Source organism: Polyodon spathula, chromosome 1, assembly GCF_017654505.1.
Source record: "Polyodon spathula isolate WHYD16114869_AA chromosome 1, ASM1765450v1, whole genome shotgun sequence".
In the NCBI taxonomy this organism is placed as follows: Eukaryota; Metazoa; Chordata; class Actinopteri; order Acipenseriformes; family Polyodontidae; genus Polyodon; species Polyodon spathula.
In genome coordinates this window covers 15,684,668-15,702,884 of record NC_054534.1, presented here as the reverse complement: position 1 = coordinate 15,702,884, position 18,217 = coordinate 15,684,668, and the positions used below count along the sequence as shown (strand labels likewise).

General features: G+C 37.1%; 1 protein-coding gene across 3 annotated transcripts in view; it reads left to right on the top strand.

The window, feature by feature from the left end:
- LOC121314656 (phospholipid phosphatase-related protein type 1-like) overlaps window positions 1-18,217 on the top strand; it is a 91,553-nt gene that overhangs the window by 61,269 nt on the left and 12,067 nt on the right. For all 3 annotated transcript variants that reach the window (XM_041248131.1, XM_041248149.1, XM_041248140.1), the window contains one exon: window positions 6,679-6,867. In XM_041248131.1, the coding sequence (XP_041104065.1) occupies window positions 6,679-6,867 (189 nt within the window). The remainder of the gene's footprint in view (window positions 1-6,678; window positions 6,868-18,217) is intronic.

Here is an 18,217-nt window from a genome sequence, read left to right as displayed (position 1 = left end):
ATCTCTATAGTGGATTGGGCTATGAGATACGCCTCTTTTTTTTCAGTCTCACTCGGTCATTTAAAGGCTTTCTCGGCTTTTTCTGGAGAAAATAAACTACTAAAGACCTGTGCTTGACGTCTTTTTGATGAGGTCGGACAGGGTCCGACATCGGACTGGAATGGGAAAATTGTAATGTCGGACCTGGTCCGACATAGGAACGCAAACAGTTAACACCAAAGTTACTCAAGCACTTTACAATAGCTTGTGAAACTGTGTTGTAATTAACAGCCTGTAGGTAAATGTTAGGTCTTGTAAAACAAATAAAATGTGTAACCCATACTGATCTTTTGCATAAGTCGACACGTTAGCGACCACTGACAAGCAACCAGACTGTTTTACCAATTCCATAATCTCCTGCTTGTGATACTCGGCAAGATATTCAAGACATGCACATATTTCCAGAACGGAAAACACCAAATTGCTAGGCGACTTGTGTCTGATTTCAGGCTTTATTCAGGAGCTCGATCAATTTACAACCTTTTGTAGCAAAAGAAACAGTGATGCATTTCGCCGTTTTTTACATGCCATTTTGTAACAATGAGGTACAGTCGTGGAAATCAGAATACAAAATGAGAGAATGATATGACGGCAGCTCTGGAAAGATTGAATAATTCAATCGTTTTGCCTCAAGACACTCTCACACTGACAAGTCACTTATGAAAAGATTGAATAAACCAATTGAATTTAATTGAGTTTGATGATGATGATGATGAGTTATCAGGTTACAAAACAGTACTGTATAGTTGTGAACAAATCAGTAGTGGTGCCAAAAAGGTGTTCTTTTAAGTGAAGTTCCTGTTCCTTTAGGTGGAGCATTTACAATGAGAGAAATCAATTTTACCACAAGGGTGTTCTCTTAGGCGAAGTGTTCTCTTAGGAGGTGTTCCTATACGCTGAGACTACTGTACCTTGAAAAACTCCTGTGGACACCTCATAGCACATTTCTTTTGGAACAACATCAAATATCATTTGCAAACAAATGCAACAGTGTAATAATGCATGTGAAAGCTAAATATTTTATTTGACTTCTTTATGCTGTTTCTAATCCTGAAACCAGTAGCTACGAGAGCAGGCCTGCAGCTGCAAACTAAAGGTTGCAGGAATCAAGATTTACCTGCTCACCTCAGTAGTAGTATCCTGCAATTCAAATACTTCATCATTGGCAGTGGAAGAAGCAACACTCAAAATAGCTATTTCCTGTAATGCATAGTGCTAATATACAAATCCCACTAGGTATCTAATGAAGCCAATTATGTATGATCTGGGCTCAGTATTAAATTTATACAGTTACCGTTTCAGTAGTCATTCTCAAACCGGTTCATAATACACACAAATGTAATTCAGGTCAACCCAAAACATCATAAACAACATTAAAGCCTGGTACATCTGGCTGTATTGTTATAATTTATATAGACATACTGGGGCTGATGTAAGGATAGGCGTAGTGCAAACAAATGTGGCTGCAAAATCCAAATTGCCTAACGGCCAGGCAATTATTTTTTGCACTGCAGCCTATGTAAGCTTAAGTGAAATGCAGGTTACTCAACATGCACAAATAATGAGCTGCAATAATGATAACGAGGGCCTCAATGACAGCTGCCTGTACATCGGGTTATTTAGCGACTGCACTTACAACCCAGAGGTAAGGTGAGTCAGGAGTAAAGAGAGCAGTAGGTGCTGAATGAGATTTGTAGAGCGCGAAAATCAAACCAAACAAAAAAGTATCAGAGGAAGGGTAGCAAAGTCCTCTTGGCTCACGGAAAAGAAAAAAAAAAGTTTTCTGAGAAGGAACTGAGAGTCCTTGTGGCTGAGGTCACTCAGCATGAAATTTAGTTGTTTGGAAAAGCCTCAGCCAACATCAGTTATGCTACCAAAGCGGCCATGTGATCCTCTTTAGTGGAGATAGTCAGTGTTACAAGGAAGACAGTCAACCAGGTGAGGAAAATGTGAAATTCAGCTGTTAGGTCTAGGATGACCTGCGGAGTCAGACAATTACACCTTACCACCGTATCCCAAACAAAGTGAATATGCAGGGTCACTGAATCACTTTGCATGTATCCCTACATCACCCCCACTGACTCTTTAAAAGAAACACCATGCCAGTGAAACTAAGTAGTGTCACATGAGATATCAGTTTTAAAGGTGTACTAGTAATGGGTAATTGTGGCAAAGTGGTTAAGTGTGCAGGTTCAGGAGTGCTGTGGTGATCAATAAACGGGTAATCCAGGTGCAGTGGTATTTTATTTCTATATCTATTCTATATGGTCTGATGACAAAAGACAGTAAATATTAACTAACAGGCAATACAGCGGTGTGTCTTGCTCCATTTTAATCCACTGGTCGTTCCTGGAATAATAGTCCCTATCTTTAACCCTTTGCCGGTCCTATGTCGGACCAGGTCTGACATTACAATTTTCCCTTTCCAGTCCGATGTCGGACAGGGTCCGACATCAGAAAGACATAAAGCACTCTAGTTATTTTTTCTCTGGAAGAAGCAGAGAAAAACTTTCAATGGCCGAGTGAGACCGATAGGAGCCGAATAAAACCGAAAAAGGGTGTTTCTCATAGCCCCATGCATTACAGAGATAACACAGACATAACAAAGGAGGTAGGGGCTTCTGCATCCAGCGCTCAAAGAATATCACAGACATTTACAAAGCTTTTATTTGATGTTATAATAATATAATAATGACTTGGACCACATTATTGAGGTTTGGTGATAAAACGAGTGATCAGGAGGATTTATCAGTATCCACGTCTATAAAGAGGTATGTAAAAAATACAGTGATCAAGGGGTGGGGCTTGGCTGGAGATACAGAACCAAGTGTCCTTTTGCGATGTCTTTTAAACCAGTTTTACTCTGGGAAAAAAAATTAAACAGTGCGTGTTATAGTGCTCGTGGTGGAAATACAGTTAATCATGAACAATAGTGTAGTATTGTCCAGGTAATTGCGGGCCTTTGTCTGCAATCATGATGGGCAATAAGAAAATACTGTATGGCAGGTGGACAATTAGGACCCCTTTTACTAGCATAGACTGTAATCTGCTATCACCTGAATCCTCACTGTTTTGCATTAAGTAACTCAGGAAAAATGTTAGGCATTATTTCAGAAATATTTTGAAATTTAGAAAGCCTAATGTGACTATCCATCATTAATTGGAGCACTAAACAAGGAGGCTACAGCGTGTGAGACACTTTACATATTTACTTTAAAAAAAAAAAAAAAAAAAAAAAGTAATCTCAGCCAGTCAGGCTTCAGTAGAGTGGTCATTATCCCACAGGTAGACCTCCTTTATGAGCTAAGAACAGTGTAGAATCTTGAAACTCATTTCAAACGGCAACATACATTTCAGGTAGCTTAAGCAATTCAGTCCAAAATAAAACCTAAAAAACACATTTAAAAAAAAAACGTCTTCATACAAAAAAAAGAGTTTGTTCAGTTTGTAAAAGCAACAATATCCTCCACTAGGGTCAATTTTTGTTTCAGCAGGAACATTAATTCTTAATTAAATGCACAGGAAATTATATTAAATTGAGGTCAAATGAACTAGGGGATTTTATACTTAACTTTTAAAGCTAAAGATTCTGTAAACTGCAGGGTTTCCTCAGGCAAACAAGTTTTCAGTACTTAATTTGAAATTCATGTAACGGATTACTTCACTGAACTGGTGCAATGAGAATCATCTGTCAACTCTGATGCAGCTATCATCTGTGAGAGAACTGGCAGATTCATAAAATAATCGAAATATACTCTTATTATAAGATAATTGAAGAAAGCATGTTAAATACAAACATTACATGAGCATTAGTCAATAATAATAAGACCGAAATACACAATTTCTGGTAATTTAACAATCTCTATTAAAAAAAAAGAAAGAAAAAAGCACTTAAGCAATTTCAAATATTTGTTCATGACAAGAGTATTGCCTTAAAAGTCGGCACATTTAAAAGTAACAATTTAATAGCACAAATTAAAAAAAAAAAAATTCATTGATTGAAAACCTTTGCACAGTAACTTAGCTGCATTATAAAGTCAAAGCCCTGACTGCATTCACCAACATGTTCCATCTCTGGGCACTGTGAGATGCTCTTTTTGTCCTGCATATATTTTCTACACTATGGCTGTACTGATTGGTGTTTCAGCATTCTGTAAAGCAGCATGAATTCTCAGAAAAGACTGGGGTGTTCTGCACGACAGATTTGAGAAGGCCTTTGAATCATCTTCAAGCAACCATGACAAGTTTAAAGGAAGGATATGAATTTATCATTTTTAAGCAGTCAGTGGAATAGTTGTTGACTTCCATCACAGTAGTTGTTGCGTATCATGTTTTGAAAACAAAATTGCTGCTGCTGACAACAAAAATAAGATTTTATGATATCATGGGATAACATTTTAGTGAAAGTACTTGATAAGTCCCACATTTTTTAAACCAACAAAAAGGTGTTCAACATTTAACAGGTAGTTGATCCTGACTGTAGGTACAGTCCCATAAATACTGTGCAAAAGGGGGTTACATCTTTAGTTCTTTGTCTACCTACACGTATAAGCCACTTACTTCCAAGCATAATAACACCAGGTGTCTGGTATACAACTGATGGATACACTTATGCACATGGTAAGCTTACATAAATGATTGATCTATTTAATAATGCTTTGGGGCATCGAACTGAGGTGTCATTACATTGCAGCCCAATGTTTAGATATGTAAAAGAAATGTCAACTTGAAATCTTTCCAGATACTGGATGTGACAGGCTGAGTTCTAATACAAGATTTAACTGCTGTGACCTTGAGATGTGGCTGTGATCAGTATCGTTCACAGCTGTCTTAGTACTCCGTGGTTTTTCACTCTTTCTTCTGTCAAATGTAATTGTCTGAAAGCCCTCGATATTGAGCTATTGCGAAACCAGAGACATGTGCTTTAAAAATTTTAAATAAACATTTTATCAGATGGTAATATGTACCGAGAGAGTGTATATATATATATAGTGAACGATAAGTTCCGAATTTGATTGTGGTAGCCAACCGTCAGTATGAAAGGTGACACAAGTAGACTGAAGTTCGGGTTGAAAATAAGGCACTTTTATTGCTGAAGGAATTATTTTCAAGTAAACATGAATCCATGTTCCTGATATCTTCCCCTAGTGTTCAAAACTGACAGTTATATATACTATATATATAATATATATATATATATATATATATATATATATATATATATATATATGATTATATTATACATATATACAGATTGGTATAACAATGTGTCTAAATTGCAAAGATATTCCCAACTTGTTAGTAAATTATTATAAATACATTCATTAAGTAACATTCCTATTGGCTAAAACAATATAGGTAGCAAATATAAGAATAGTTTTCAATGCAAAATTGTTAGATACAGTTTATTTGAATCCACTATCATAATTTGTTAAATCATTAGTGTACTGTCTCTACAGATTTTGACATGATTATAAAATCATGTGAACATTTATGCTTTTATCCTGGTGCTTTTACAGTATAACTTTTATTTGTTATACGGTGATTGTGGTAAAACATAAAATACAGATATCTGATCAGCAATGCAGTACAATATAAACATAAAGGACATCAAGTACCTCTGTCTTTAGTATATTGAAAAAGTATTTTTTGTGCTGCAGGGAATACAGACCTGAAGCTTGGTGATGTGATAAATCCTGTTGCTGCTTTGCCCAGTGATGGAACTGTGGGTGTAAAATGGCTGTTTAGTGTTCTGTTTTGAGCCTAAGACATTAATGTCAGATTCAGATGTCGGGTAATAGCCAATACAGTTTTGACAAATCAACCGGAATTTTACACTGTCATCTCTAAAGGAGTCCACAGAGATGCTAATAGCTCCTTATCAATCATCAGTTTTTTATGGGCATCATTTTGGATCTGCCAGCCATTTAAACGACCACTTACTCACATGCTGGCATAACATGGAACAGAATTGTTTGATGCAAAATGGCACCATTCAATCACTGTCAGAGCAATTTTTTTTAAGAGTATAAGAACAGCATTGGCAAATTCTATGGTGGGTTTGTTTTCTGTGACTATCAAACTAATTTCACTTCAAAACCCAGGCCTCCAGAAGTGAAAGCCTAGTCTGGTGTCAACCTGTCAAGTGTAAGTTTGATGAACACAAAACTCATTGGATTTCAAATCCACATTGATTTGTTAACCATGTTATTGTTCCTCTTGTGTCCTTTGATACAGTTGTCGCTGAAAGCATCATTTCTCTATGAGTCATTTTTGGTCTATCTTTGATTTGAGACTTTCATTAGAGTAGTTGAGAGAGAGAGAGAGAGAGAGGAGAGAGGGGAGAGAGAGAGAGAGAGAGAGAGAGAGAGAGAGAGAGAGAGAGAGAGAGAGAGAGAGAGAGAGAGAGAGAGAGAGAGGAGAGAGAGAGAGAGAGAGAGAGAGAGAGAGAGAGAGAGAGAGAGAGAGAGAGAGAGAGAGAGAGAGAGAGAGAGAGAATTAATTGAGATCCAGTCTTACAGAGGAGCAGTTGGCAGGGAGATGGAAGCATGTTGTACTTTGGGATTACAAAAGATTTAAAGCACTGCTCCATCTGATGACAGAAACTAATGTACCCCTGTAAACATGCTTTACTTTCAGCTTGTCATCATGGCTGGGACTGTGCTGCTGGCTTACTACTTTGAGTGCACAGACACCTTTGGAGTGCACATCCAGGGTTTCTTCTGCAATGACGCTGACCTGATGAAGCCCTACCCAGGTGTAGAAGATGAGAGTTTCATTCCACCACTCGTACTGTACTGTGTAGTTGCAGCCGCCCCCACAGCTATTGTAAGTAAAGCATTTCGCCTGCTTTATTGAGGTATTGGGGGTAACTTCTAATGCGCAGAATGAAAATTGTTTAGAACAATGGTTTATTATGTTCTGTTCTTGCTGTTTTTCTCTAAAAGGGGCTAACTTCTTTAATTCAGTGTTTTGTAAATACATGCTGAAGAAACAAAAAAAAAACACTTAGTTTTAAACAATTAGCACTTTGCATTGTTTCAACGGCACTAAAAAAGGCGTAAAAAATATAATAATAATAATAATAATAATAATAATAATAATAATAATAATAATAATAATAACAGCAACAGCAACTTACTAACCCTTAACCACTGGGGTGAAATAACATAACTGACAAAGATTAAGGCACCATAATCTACAAAGCATTTTGAAAATAAAATAAAAACTAAAGAAAACTAATGAATTAAACAAGTGTTGGATCATTACGGTTATTATTATTACTTTTTGTATGCATTACTTTCAGATTACTGGTATGCTGTAATTGTGATGAGCGAGTACAGTCATTCTAAAGCTAGCACCAGCTTGGAGTCAATTTTATGCTCTATAAGACATTATGAAATATTGAAAGAAAGCAAGAGAATGTCCCTCCCCAACAGCCAGTTTAGCTTGCTTTTTTCTTGATTAGTCTGTAATATACAGCAGAATTTAGATTGCATGTTTAAGATTTTTTTCATTGGGAGACCCCAATACTGGTCTGCAGTGTTAAAGGGTGTTCTCTTCAATATCTGGTCAAGGCATGACTTATACCCACCAGACAGATTGTACATTATTATGAATTGGTCATTTAGCAGATGCTTTTATCCAAAGCGACTTAGAGACTAGAGCGTGAACTATGCATGAACAACTACTACAGATCACTTACTATAGGACTTTGGTTTTACGTCTCATCCGAAGGACGGAGCACAAGGAGGTTAAGTGACTTACTCAGGGTCACGCGCACAGTGAGTCAGTAGCTGAACTGGGGACCTCCTGGTAACAAACCCCTTTCTTTAACCACTGGACCACCAAGACTTCAATTAGGTGATTTAGATTACAGACAGAGACAGAGAACCTTCGAGAAGCACTCATTGTAATTCTTTATGCTGACTCCGTTTACCAGTTATTTTAAATTCAAAATCTGTAGGCAATTGAGAGCTTTAATTTAATGAGCAAGTTGCTTCAGTGTAATTTTGTTCATTTGTTTCACCTTTCTGTTGTATTGTATTGCAATCATGTCTTTGCCTGGCTTTGAACTTGCTTTAAGTTTGTTTGGAGAATTCCAACTGCCCAGTATATTCCATTCAAACAGTGTGACAGAAAATACTTTCTGGCCCAACATACTGCAATGTATCTACATACATACACATAGAGAGGATGAGTTGGTGGGACCAATATGAAAGTGACTGTCACATTTTGGCATTTAGACTTTTCCAAAACAGCTCAAAGAAAAATTCTAAGAACTTTATATTGGATCAACAGAGCCCACAACTTGGTATTAACATTATTTAGCATAAGGTTTTTGATAATATCAGATTATAAAATAATTTAAGAGTATATAGACGGGTTTCTGTTCATCAGCACTACCCATCTGTATGTCATACGTACTTACCCTTTTTTTTTATCCATATATCTGGCAAACCACTCTGTCAGTTGTCATGAAACTTGCTGTTGACATTAGCATACATGAGAATATCAGATTTTGGGTATATATGGTGCTTGGCAGTTCATACATCCATCCATCCATCTTTATGTCAGACTTTTCATAAATAATAATAGAATGGGTGGTAGAAAAAAAAAAAACACATGCAGAGCACATAAGAATCACTGCATTAGAAATAATGCTGAGGATGTGTATATACACACACACACTGTGTTTAGTGTCACCCTGGGACCTGCTGAAATCCTCAACATTTTTCATCCAGACCGTAGCTACATTTTCTTAAAGGGGGAAAAACATTTGACTATTACATATTTCAAGTCATCTTTTTTTTTTCTACTGTTAAAAAACCTATATTGGATTAAAATGTTGAGTGTCACAGAGAATACTTTTGCACTTGTGCAGTCGGGTGAAACTGCTTTTAGATTGTTCTCTAAAATGTGAGTGCCTGCTTCAGGGGACTTTTTCTCATACAGATTCGTTGAATTATGCCAGAAAAAAACAAATAAATAAATTTAAAAAAAGGCCTTTTTTGTTATTTGGTCATTGTAGGTCTTTTGCACTGTAGTTGGTGAATTTGCCTAATCAGAATAGTATGTAATTTTCAAGCTGGTCATTGCAGTGTTTTCTTTTAACCAAGTAGAGGCTGCAGGCCCAGTGTTATCCACGGACATTCAAAATGGTGTTGGGACTTGTGACAGGCTGGCGAGTGGATAGAGGCCCAGAGACAGACTGCAGTTCAAAAAAATAATACTTTTATTATCAAGTAAACACAAAATAAAAGGACACAAGGGCCAAAACAAAGGTATTTAATCACAAATAACAAAACACAAAGCAAAACTTACAAAAATAAAGGTTTCCAGGCTGGGCGATGCCTTCAGTGGATCAGAAAATATAAAAAACAAACATGCAAACCAAAAAAACAGCAGGCACAACCATTAGCTTGTTAGCTTGTTAGCTTGCTTCCTTAGCTCCCTCCTCTCCCTAATGGGAAGCTGAGGCCTCTTTTTATGTCAGGTGGCTAGGTGCTGATTGATCGTTAATTACTCCAATCAACCCCAGCCACCTGAACACAATAAACCCAGGCAGGTAGGGGAATTTAACCCCATCCCTTCAAATCTATAAAGGGCAGAACTCTGCTCTGCCACAGTCCTTAACAGCATCGCCTCAATACATGCAATAAGATGACAGATTTCAGTGGAGCCTAAACTTTTCAATTACCGTACAACAAATATGTTTTTTTTTTTTTTTTTATCTATTTCGAATTTAAAACTAGGAGTACATCGTGATAGAGTTGGTGATTGATTGTTTTTTTATTTGATTGAGAAGGACTGAGTGTTTTTTAAGACATGTTAATGTTTAAATGTATGTTCATTTTACATTCACTAGGGTGAATTACAGTATCTAGTAGGCAGAAGCAGAAAACAAATACAATCAAAACACAAACACCAGGATATACAATCACTGTAAAAATAGTTCACATCTGCATCTTGTTTGAAAATGTAGTGTAAAGTAGGGCTGGGACAATGCATAGATGCATTGAATCGTTGGAATAACCATCGATGGTTGGGGAAAAAAAAAAAAAAAAAAAGCATTAATAGGACTGTTTTTTATTAGGACCAGCAAAATGTAAATCTGCACTCTTATTCCTTACCTTTCCTTTGGTTCTTTTAAATAACAATAATAATAATAATAATAATAATAATAATAATAATAATAATAATAAATAACCTCCCTGCCCACTGCGCAGCACGTACGTTTTCAGAGTAATAAGCGTGACAAAAAACAAAAAAAAAAAAGACGAGAAGAGACTAGTTCAGCCGTCCTCAAAGTGGTGAAGTCAGGCCATCGTGCCTGCGGCAGCTGTTCTTAAATTATGGGTCACGAACACATTTCTGGCAGGTCGTAGCGTGGAAAAATAATAAAAAAAACCTTTAAACACGTTTTCCAAAATAAGCTCCACAGCAGTCTGTTGATAGTGCTGCTCGCTCGTGCTGTGCTTGTATGTACGCAACATTTTTTTTTTTTTCTTGAATGTTTTATTAAATTTTTGTGGGGAACCTCGCCAACAGTGTGACTAGACATAAATAATTAGAAATGTGTAGTTTTAAGTTCAACTGGAGAAATGTTTCCTTTTCGTGACTAGATTTGATGAAAATACATGACCCACTCGATATATTGCAGGTTTCGGGGTCCAAAATAAATCTGCTATATAAATCGAGGGCCGTGATATAGCGAGAGACCCATAGAAAAACAAATAGGCTAACAAATAAATACTGTACAACCACTCCCTCGTTTTATCGGTGTGTCAGGTCCAGTATAAATCCTCTACGCAACCTGCTTTTTCTCATTTTTTTTGTATAAAAAGCAGCACACTGTTTTAATTCGTACAGCAGATGGTAATTGCTTCTCGTCAACTTCAGCCTTCAATTAATTTCATGAGTCTTCCTCTCAAATGCACAAACCCACTGCATTGAAAGAATCCATTTACAACAACGACATAGGAGGCTTGTTGCTAAGGAACTGACATCACTGCCTTGTGGTTTTTGCTAGTGCATTGCTACCACATGTTGTTGGCTAAAATAAAAACCGCTTCAGCAGGTAGATATTTAATTTGCTTTGTGTTATTGCGCAATACGTGTGTATATGACAACAGTACGATAGTAATGCTTTGTTTTTAATTGTTTTGTATATTTTTGTACGAAATAAAACGAACAGTAATTGTAAGTGCCTATGTATATTGCAGCTAAGGCTTACGCAATTAGACAGTAAAAATGGGGAGCCAACTCCAGGACCGATCCGAATCTGCAGTATAGCAAGGGGTGATATAACGAGGGGTGGGTGTATATGTATTTACACGTTTCTTTTGCGTTCTTAAAAAAGTCGATGCATCGATTCATCGGATCATGAAAAGAATGCATCGATAGTAAAAAACACTATCATCCCAGCCCTAGTGTAAAGCTTATTTATTATTAAATTATTGAACTATTGGTTGCAAAATTGAATGCCATTATTCTTATTAAGATGTATTCTCCCATGAGTCAATTCGTGTTTTGTTTATTTATGCATATTTATTTACTTCAACCATACAGTAGATAATGTCTGTAAATAGATAGAAAGCCAAAACCAAGACTGAAGGTAAATAAATTCCCTGTAATTCAGGTGGGGCTGAATACTGAGAACTCTTCAAGCTTTCATAAGATGAAAGAAGCAGGCACCCTGCTGGCTCTATTGAGAGGCGACAACTACATTTCAGCCTCAAAAAGTTCTGAATTGAGTCATGCTTATGCAAAGCACAGTGGGATTTGTGCCTTGATGTTGATAATACATGTTATTAATACAAGTAGTACACAGTGCCCCAGATATCTGGAAGGGAATTTGAATGGCATAATTAGCTTTTCTCAAAGGGAACATCTACATTGGCTAAATATGTCCAGTTTATGATTTTTTTTAAATTAGTTTTCCAATGTTATTATGTTGGTTGTATGGTTTGGCAGTATCTTTAATATTTAAAAGATGTTAGCACAGGCAGAGGAAATATGACATTACCCTCTTTCACTCTAGAGCACTAGGCCAGGAAAGCAGCTAAATCCTTCTCATTTAGAAAATAAATTGATGTGTGGAACCCAGTTACTCACTTGGAACCATATATCCAGAGGCGACAAGGAAAAGCTGCATAGAAATGAGTTTTATAACAATGGATCTGTCTTGGTTGAGATGTGCTTTTGCTTTGCATTTACAGTTGTATCTGAGTATGTTCTTGTTGTAAACTACAGACTTGTTCTAATAGTGCAGGAAAGATATAATATGAATGTTCATTTCCATTGCTTATTTTTCAATATACACTGAAACTGTTTTTATTTTTTTGTCTTATAAAGACTTACTTGGAAGCTAATATTAATTTGGTAGGTGGGTTCCATTTGGCAAGGAACCTAATATTAAAAGTATTACAATGTTATTAAACTTGTCATGTAGGTTACATATTTGTTTTTGCTTACCACTGGTCCTTGTGTAAATTGTTACCAGGTGTAAAGTCTCTGTAATTGTTGAATATAATCAATATAACACAATTAGTACTGTTTGCTAAAGCATACATTGTCCGTACATTGTTTTCTTGATCTCTACAGTATGCTGGGTTTTTTGGGGTTGTTTTTTTGCTATACAGGCAGTCCTATTTATGTGAAAATGCCTTCTCAATTGACTGACTCTGATTAGTACTCTAGTCTCATCAATAAAAGCCTAAGCTTTACTTCTGTCTTTCACTGAGTCAAGACCAATTTCCCAAAAGCACATTCAGGATTTCAGCTCTGGAGAATCTAAAATGGTATCTTGCAATACAAGGTGGGAAGCAGACAATCCTTGGTTTAATGTAATTGCATGTAAAAAAATGTAATTGTAATTTAAAATCTTCTTTAAAGTAGGTCAAAACTGATTGTTATCAAATATGTTATTTTTGTGTTCTGTACCTTGAAATATCCTTAGAAATGACATAAATGAGGATCTGTAACAACCACCAGTCTGGTAAGAGGCAATCCAAAGCACATTATCAATGTACTGACACATTCAAGTCAAAGTATGACCTTAGATCAAGTAACAATCATGCATGCAGGCTGTACACAAGTGAACATGCTGGTACAGATCACACTCAGAATCTATAACAAACATGGTTTAACTTCAGATTGCACTGGTAGAATACAATGTGCTAAACAGAAATGGTTAAGAAAATCAGTCAAATATGGGAGAATCAACAAAAGCAAAAAATAATCTATTTAAATACATTGAATAAAATGCCTTTCACCTCTATGCGCCATGTACAGTTGTACTCTATATACAATAACATTTAAATTACAAATTGGCACTAAAAGTTGGAGGAATTAATCAGTGGCAGGTTGAAATACTATTGCTGTTTGTAGAGAAAAGGAGAAAAAAACAGCTGATTAACTTATCCAAAAGTATGTACCGAAGACTATCAAGTAGAGTTTGTAGATCATCTCCAATGTCTGCTAATGTTTTTTTTTTTTTAATAATTTTTTTTTATTTTTTTTTATTCTTGTTTAACTGCTAAAGTTGTAATACCCTTCAACATTTTTTAATTTAACTTTTGTACGTCCTAGAAACAGCTGTACTAAGTCTAAACTAGAGACTGTTAAAGATGACATTTAATCAGGCTGCTTCCGAATAAAAAAAAAAAAAAAAAAACAAAGGAGGCAGATATGATTAATTTTTTTACTCATGTTATTTTTTAACACAGAGCAAAAGTAGCAGATCTGAGAGGTATAAGGAGTATTTCAGGATCACATCAATCAGAGCGTGATTGAAGCTGGTGTTACAAAAAGACTCCCAAATTGTTGCTGTCTGTGTTAGAACATAAAAACATAAGAAAGTTTACAAACGAGAGGAGGCCATTCGGCCCATCTTGCTCGTTTGGTTGTTAGTAGCTTATTGATCCCAAAATCTCATCAAGCAGCTTCTTGAAGGATCCCAGGGTGTCAGCTTCAACAACATTACTGGGGAGTTGATTCCAGACCCTCACAATTCTCTGTGTAAAAAAGTGCCTCCTATTTTCTGTTCTGAATGCCCCTTTGTCTAAACTCCATTTGTGACCCCTGGTCCTTGTTTCTTTTTTCAGGCTGAAAAAGTCCTTTGGGTCGACACTGTCAATACCTTTTAGAATTTTGAATGCTTGAATTAGGTCGCCACGTAGTCTTCTTTGTTCAAGACTGAACAGATTCAATTCTTTTAGCCTGTCTGCATATGACATGCCTTTTAAGCCCGGAATAATTCTGGTCGCTCTTCTTTGCACTCTTTCTAGAGCAGCAATATCTTTTTTATAGCGAGGTGACCAGAACTGCACACAATATTCAAGATGAGGTCTTACTAGTGCATTGTACAGTTTTAACATTACTTCCCTTGATTTAAATTCAACACTTTTCACAATGTATCCGAGCATCTTGTTAGCCTTTTTTTATAGCTTCCCCACATTGTCTAGATGAAGACATTTTTGAGTCAACAAAAACTCCTAGGTCTTTTTCATAGATTCCTTCTCCAATTTCAGTATCTCCCATATGATATTTATAATGTACATTTTTATTTCCTGCGTGCAGTACCTTACACTTTTCTCTATTAAATGTCATTTGCCATGTGTCTGCCCAGTTCTGAATCTTGTCTAGATCATTTTGAATGACCTTTGCTGCTGCAACAGTGTTTGCCACTCCTCCTACTTTTGTGTCGTCTGCAAATTTAACAAGTTTGCTTACTATACCAGAATCTAAATCATTAATGTAGATTAGGAATAGCAGAGGACCTAATACTGATCCCTGTGGTACACCACTGGTTACCACACTCCATTCTGAGGTTTTTCCTCTAATCAGTACTTTCTGTTTTCTACATGTTAACCACTCCCTAATCCATGTACATGTGTTTCCTTGAATCCCAACTGCGTTCAGTTTGAGAATTAATCTTTTGTGCGGGACTTTGTCAAAAGCTTTCTGGAAATCTAAATAAACCATGTCATATGCTTTGCAATTATCCATTATCGATGTTGCATCCTCAAAAAAATCAAGCAAGTTAGTTAGACACAATCTCCCTTTCCTAAAACCATGTTGACTGTCTCCCAGGACCCTGTTACCATATAGGTAATTTTCCATTTTGGATCTTATTATAGTTTCCATAAGTTTGCATATAATCGAAGTCAGGCTTACTGGTCTGTAGTTACCTGGTTCAGTTTTGTTTCCCTTTTTGTGGATCGGTATTACGTTTGCAATTTTCCAGTCTGTCGGTACCACCCCTGTGTCAAGAGACTGCTGCATGATCTTGGTTAGCGGTTTGTAAATTACTTCTTTCATTTCTTTGAGTACTACTGGGAGGATCTCATCCGGCCCAGGGGATTTGTTTATTTTAAGAGCTCCTAGTCCCTTTAACACTTCTGCCTCAGTTATGCTAAAGTTATTTAAAACTGGATAGGAACTGGATGACATGTGGGGCATGTTGTCAGTATCTTCCTTTGTAAAAACTTGTGAAAAGTAATCATTTAATATATTTGCTATTTTTTTTTTCTTCATCTACGATTTTGCCATTTGTATCTCTTAAACATTTAATCTCCTCTTTGAATGTTCTCTTGCTGTTGTAATATTGGAAAAACATTTTGGAATTGGTTTTAGCTCCCTTAGCAATGTTCATTTCTATTTCTCTCTTGGCCTTTCTAACTTCCTTTTTGACTTGCGTTTGCAGTTCTGTGTACTCTTTCTGCGTACTTTCTTTTTGGTCCTTTTTTAATGCTCTGTAAAGTGCCTTTTTTCGCTGAATATTTTTTTTAAATTGATCTATTAAACCATTTTGGCAATTTAGTTTTACATTTAGATTTGTCTACTTTAGGGATATAATTGTTTTGCGCCTCTAGTACTACATTTTTGAAGAACAACCATCCTTCTTCTGTGGGTGTTTTCTCTATTTTACTCCAATCTACTTTTGTTAGTCTCTGTTTCATACCTTCATAGTTTGCTTTTCTAAAATTGTAAACCTTAGCTTTAGTCATTACTTTTGGGGATTTAAAAAACACTTCAAATGAGACCATGTTGTGGTCTGAGTTTGCCAGTGGTTCTCTGACCTCTGTTTTAGTTATTCTATCTTCGTTATTTGAAAAGACTAAATCAAGGCATGCCTCCCCTCTAGTCGGTGCCTTGACAAATTGTGTTAGGAAGCAGTCATTTGTCATTTCCACCATTTCTATTTCATCCTTCGCGCTACCCACCGGGTTTTCCCATTTTATTTGGGGGAAGTTGAAATCCCCCATTAGTATGGCTTCTCCTTTGCTACACGCATTTCTAATGTCATTGTATAACAGATTATTGTGCTCACCGTCTGAATCTGGCGGTCTATAACATGCTCCTATTATTATGCCCTTTGAATTTTTGTCTGTTATTCTGACCCATATTGATTCGGTTTTATTTTCTTTGTCCAGGTTTAACACCTGGGCTTCAAGACTGTTTCTTATGTATAGCGCTACCCCTCCTCCTCTTCTGTCCTGCCTGTCTTTCCTATACAGTGTATACCCACAAATATTATATTCGTCCCCATCACTCTCAGACAACCAAGTTTCTGTAACACCTATCACATCATAGTTACCTGTTAGTGCAGTAGCTTCAAGTTCTAGAATTTTGTTTCTGATACTTCTAGCATTTAGATAAATACATTTAATGGTTGTCTTACCTGAGTTGTTGTTCTTGTTTTGATGCGGTCTCCCTTCTGTTTTTTTGTTGATTTCTCCCCCCTTCCTTTCTAGTTTAAATGCCTCTGAACCTGCTCGAGGATCTTTTCTCCAAGTAGACTGGTTCCCTTGTTATTTAAGTGCAGTCTGTCCCGTCTATACAGATAGTCCTCGTTGTAGAATGTGGTCCAATGATCAAGATAGGTGAAGCCTTCCCGTGTGCACCACGTCTTCAGCCATGCGTTTTGATTAATTATTTCCAGCTGTCCATATGGTCCTTTGCAAGGTGCCGGTAGTATACCAGAAAATACCACAGTTTTGTTTTTCTCTTTTAATTTCCTTCCTAGCTCTCTGAATTTGTTTTGCAGGGATTTTGGTCTGTCTCTTCCAATGTTGTTTGAACCGATGTGGACGACTACTACCGGGTCGTCTCCTGTTCGTTCTAGGAGCCTGTCCACGTTCTCAGTGATGTGCTTGACCGAGGCTCCCGGAAGGCAGCACACTGTTGTAGTAAGGGGGTCCAAACTGCGAATTGAACTTGCTGTGTTTCTCAATATGGAGTCCCCAACAATCATGACCTCCCTTCTTTTTGCTGTCTGGTCACCACTGTCAATGGGGTCCTGGATGTTGTTCCTTTCATTCTCTTGTTGTTGGTTCTGCTCATCAAAATTCTGAAGTGACTCAAATCTGTTGGTTGTTTTGATTTCTGGTGGTTGTGTTTGACGAAGTTTCTTTTTTTCCCTGCTTCTGCCTACCTGAATCAAGCTGTTCTGACCTTCTATCTCCCTGGTGGCTTTCAGTCTGTTAGGGGTGATGCAGACTTCCATGAATTGTGGATGTGCCAGTTCCTCAAGATCCTGTTGCTGTCTCATTTCTTCCAGCTCCATTTCTAGCATACTTACTAGTTTATGCAAATCCTGGATCGCGCGGCACTTTATGCACACTTGGTTTAGCTCCGCTGGGTTTTCTCGGATTTCCCACATCAAGCAGGTGTCACAGATTACTGGCTTGAAGATAATGTTGAGGGTTTATTTTGAAGTTTAGTTTCTTCTGCAGCTGTCAACCTGCTTTCAAACTGCTTCTAAACTGCTCTGTACTTTTCCACGCCTGTCTTTCTCCCACTCGCTGTCGCTGGGAAGACTGCCTCGTTTAACTGCGTTGTTCTGCTGTGCTGTTGGCTCCTCCCCTCGCCCGTGTCTCAGAACGGCGCTGAATTTGAATCAGCTACTCCGAGTTTCAGCTTGTTTGTTATCAGAAAAACACACTGACTTTGAGCTGCTGCTGTGTTTCCCCAATGTCCTCTGTTTTCTGATTAAAGCAATTCAAGATGCAATTTCTCCTTTCTGCTTCTAAACTGCTCTGTACTTTTCCACGCCTGTACTTCTCCCACTCGCTGTCGCTGGGAAGACTGCCTTGTTTAACTGCGTTGTTCTGCTGTGTGTTCCACCTGACCTTCAAGTCGCTTCTTTCTCGACTAGTTTCTCCGAAGAAAA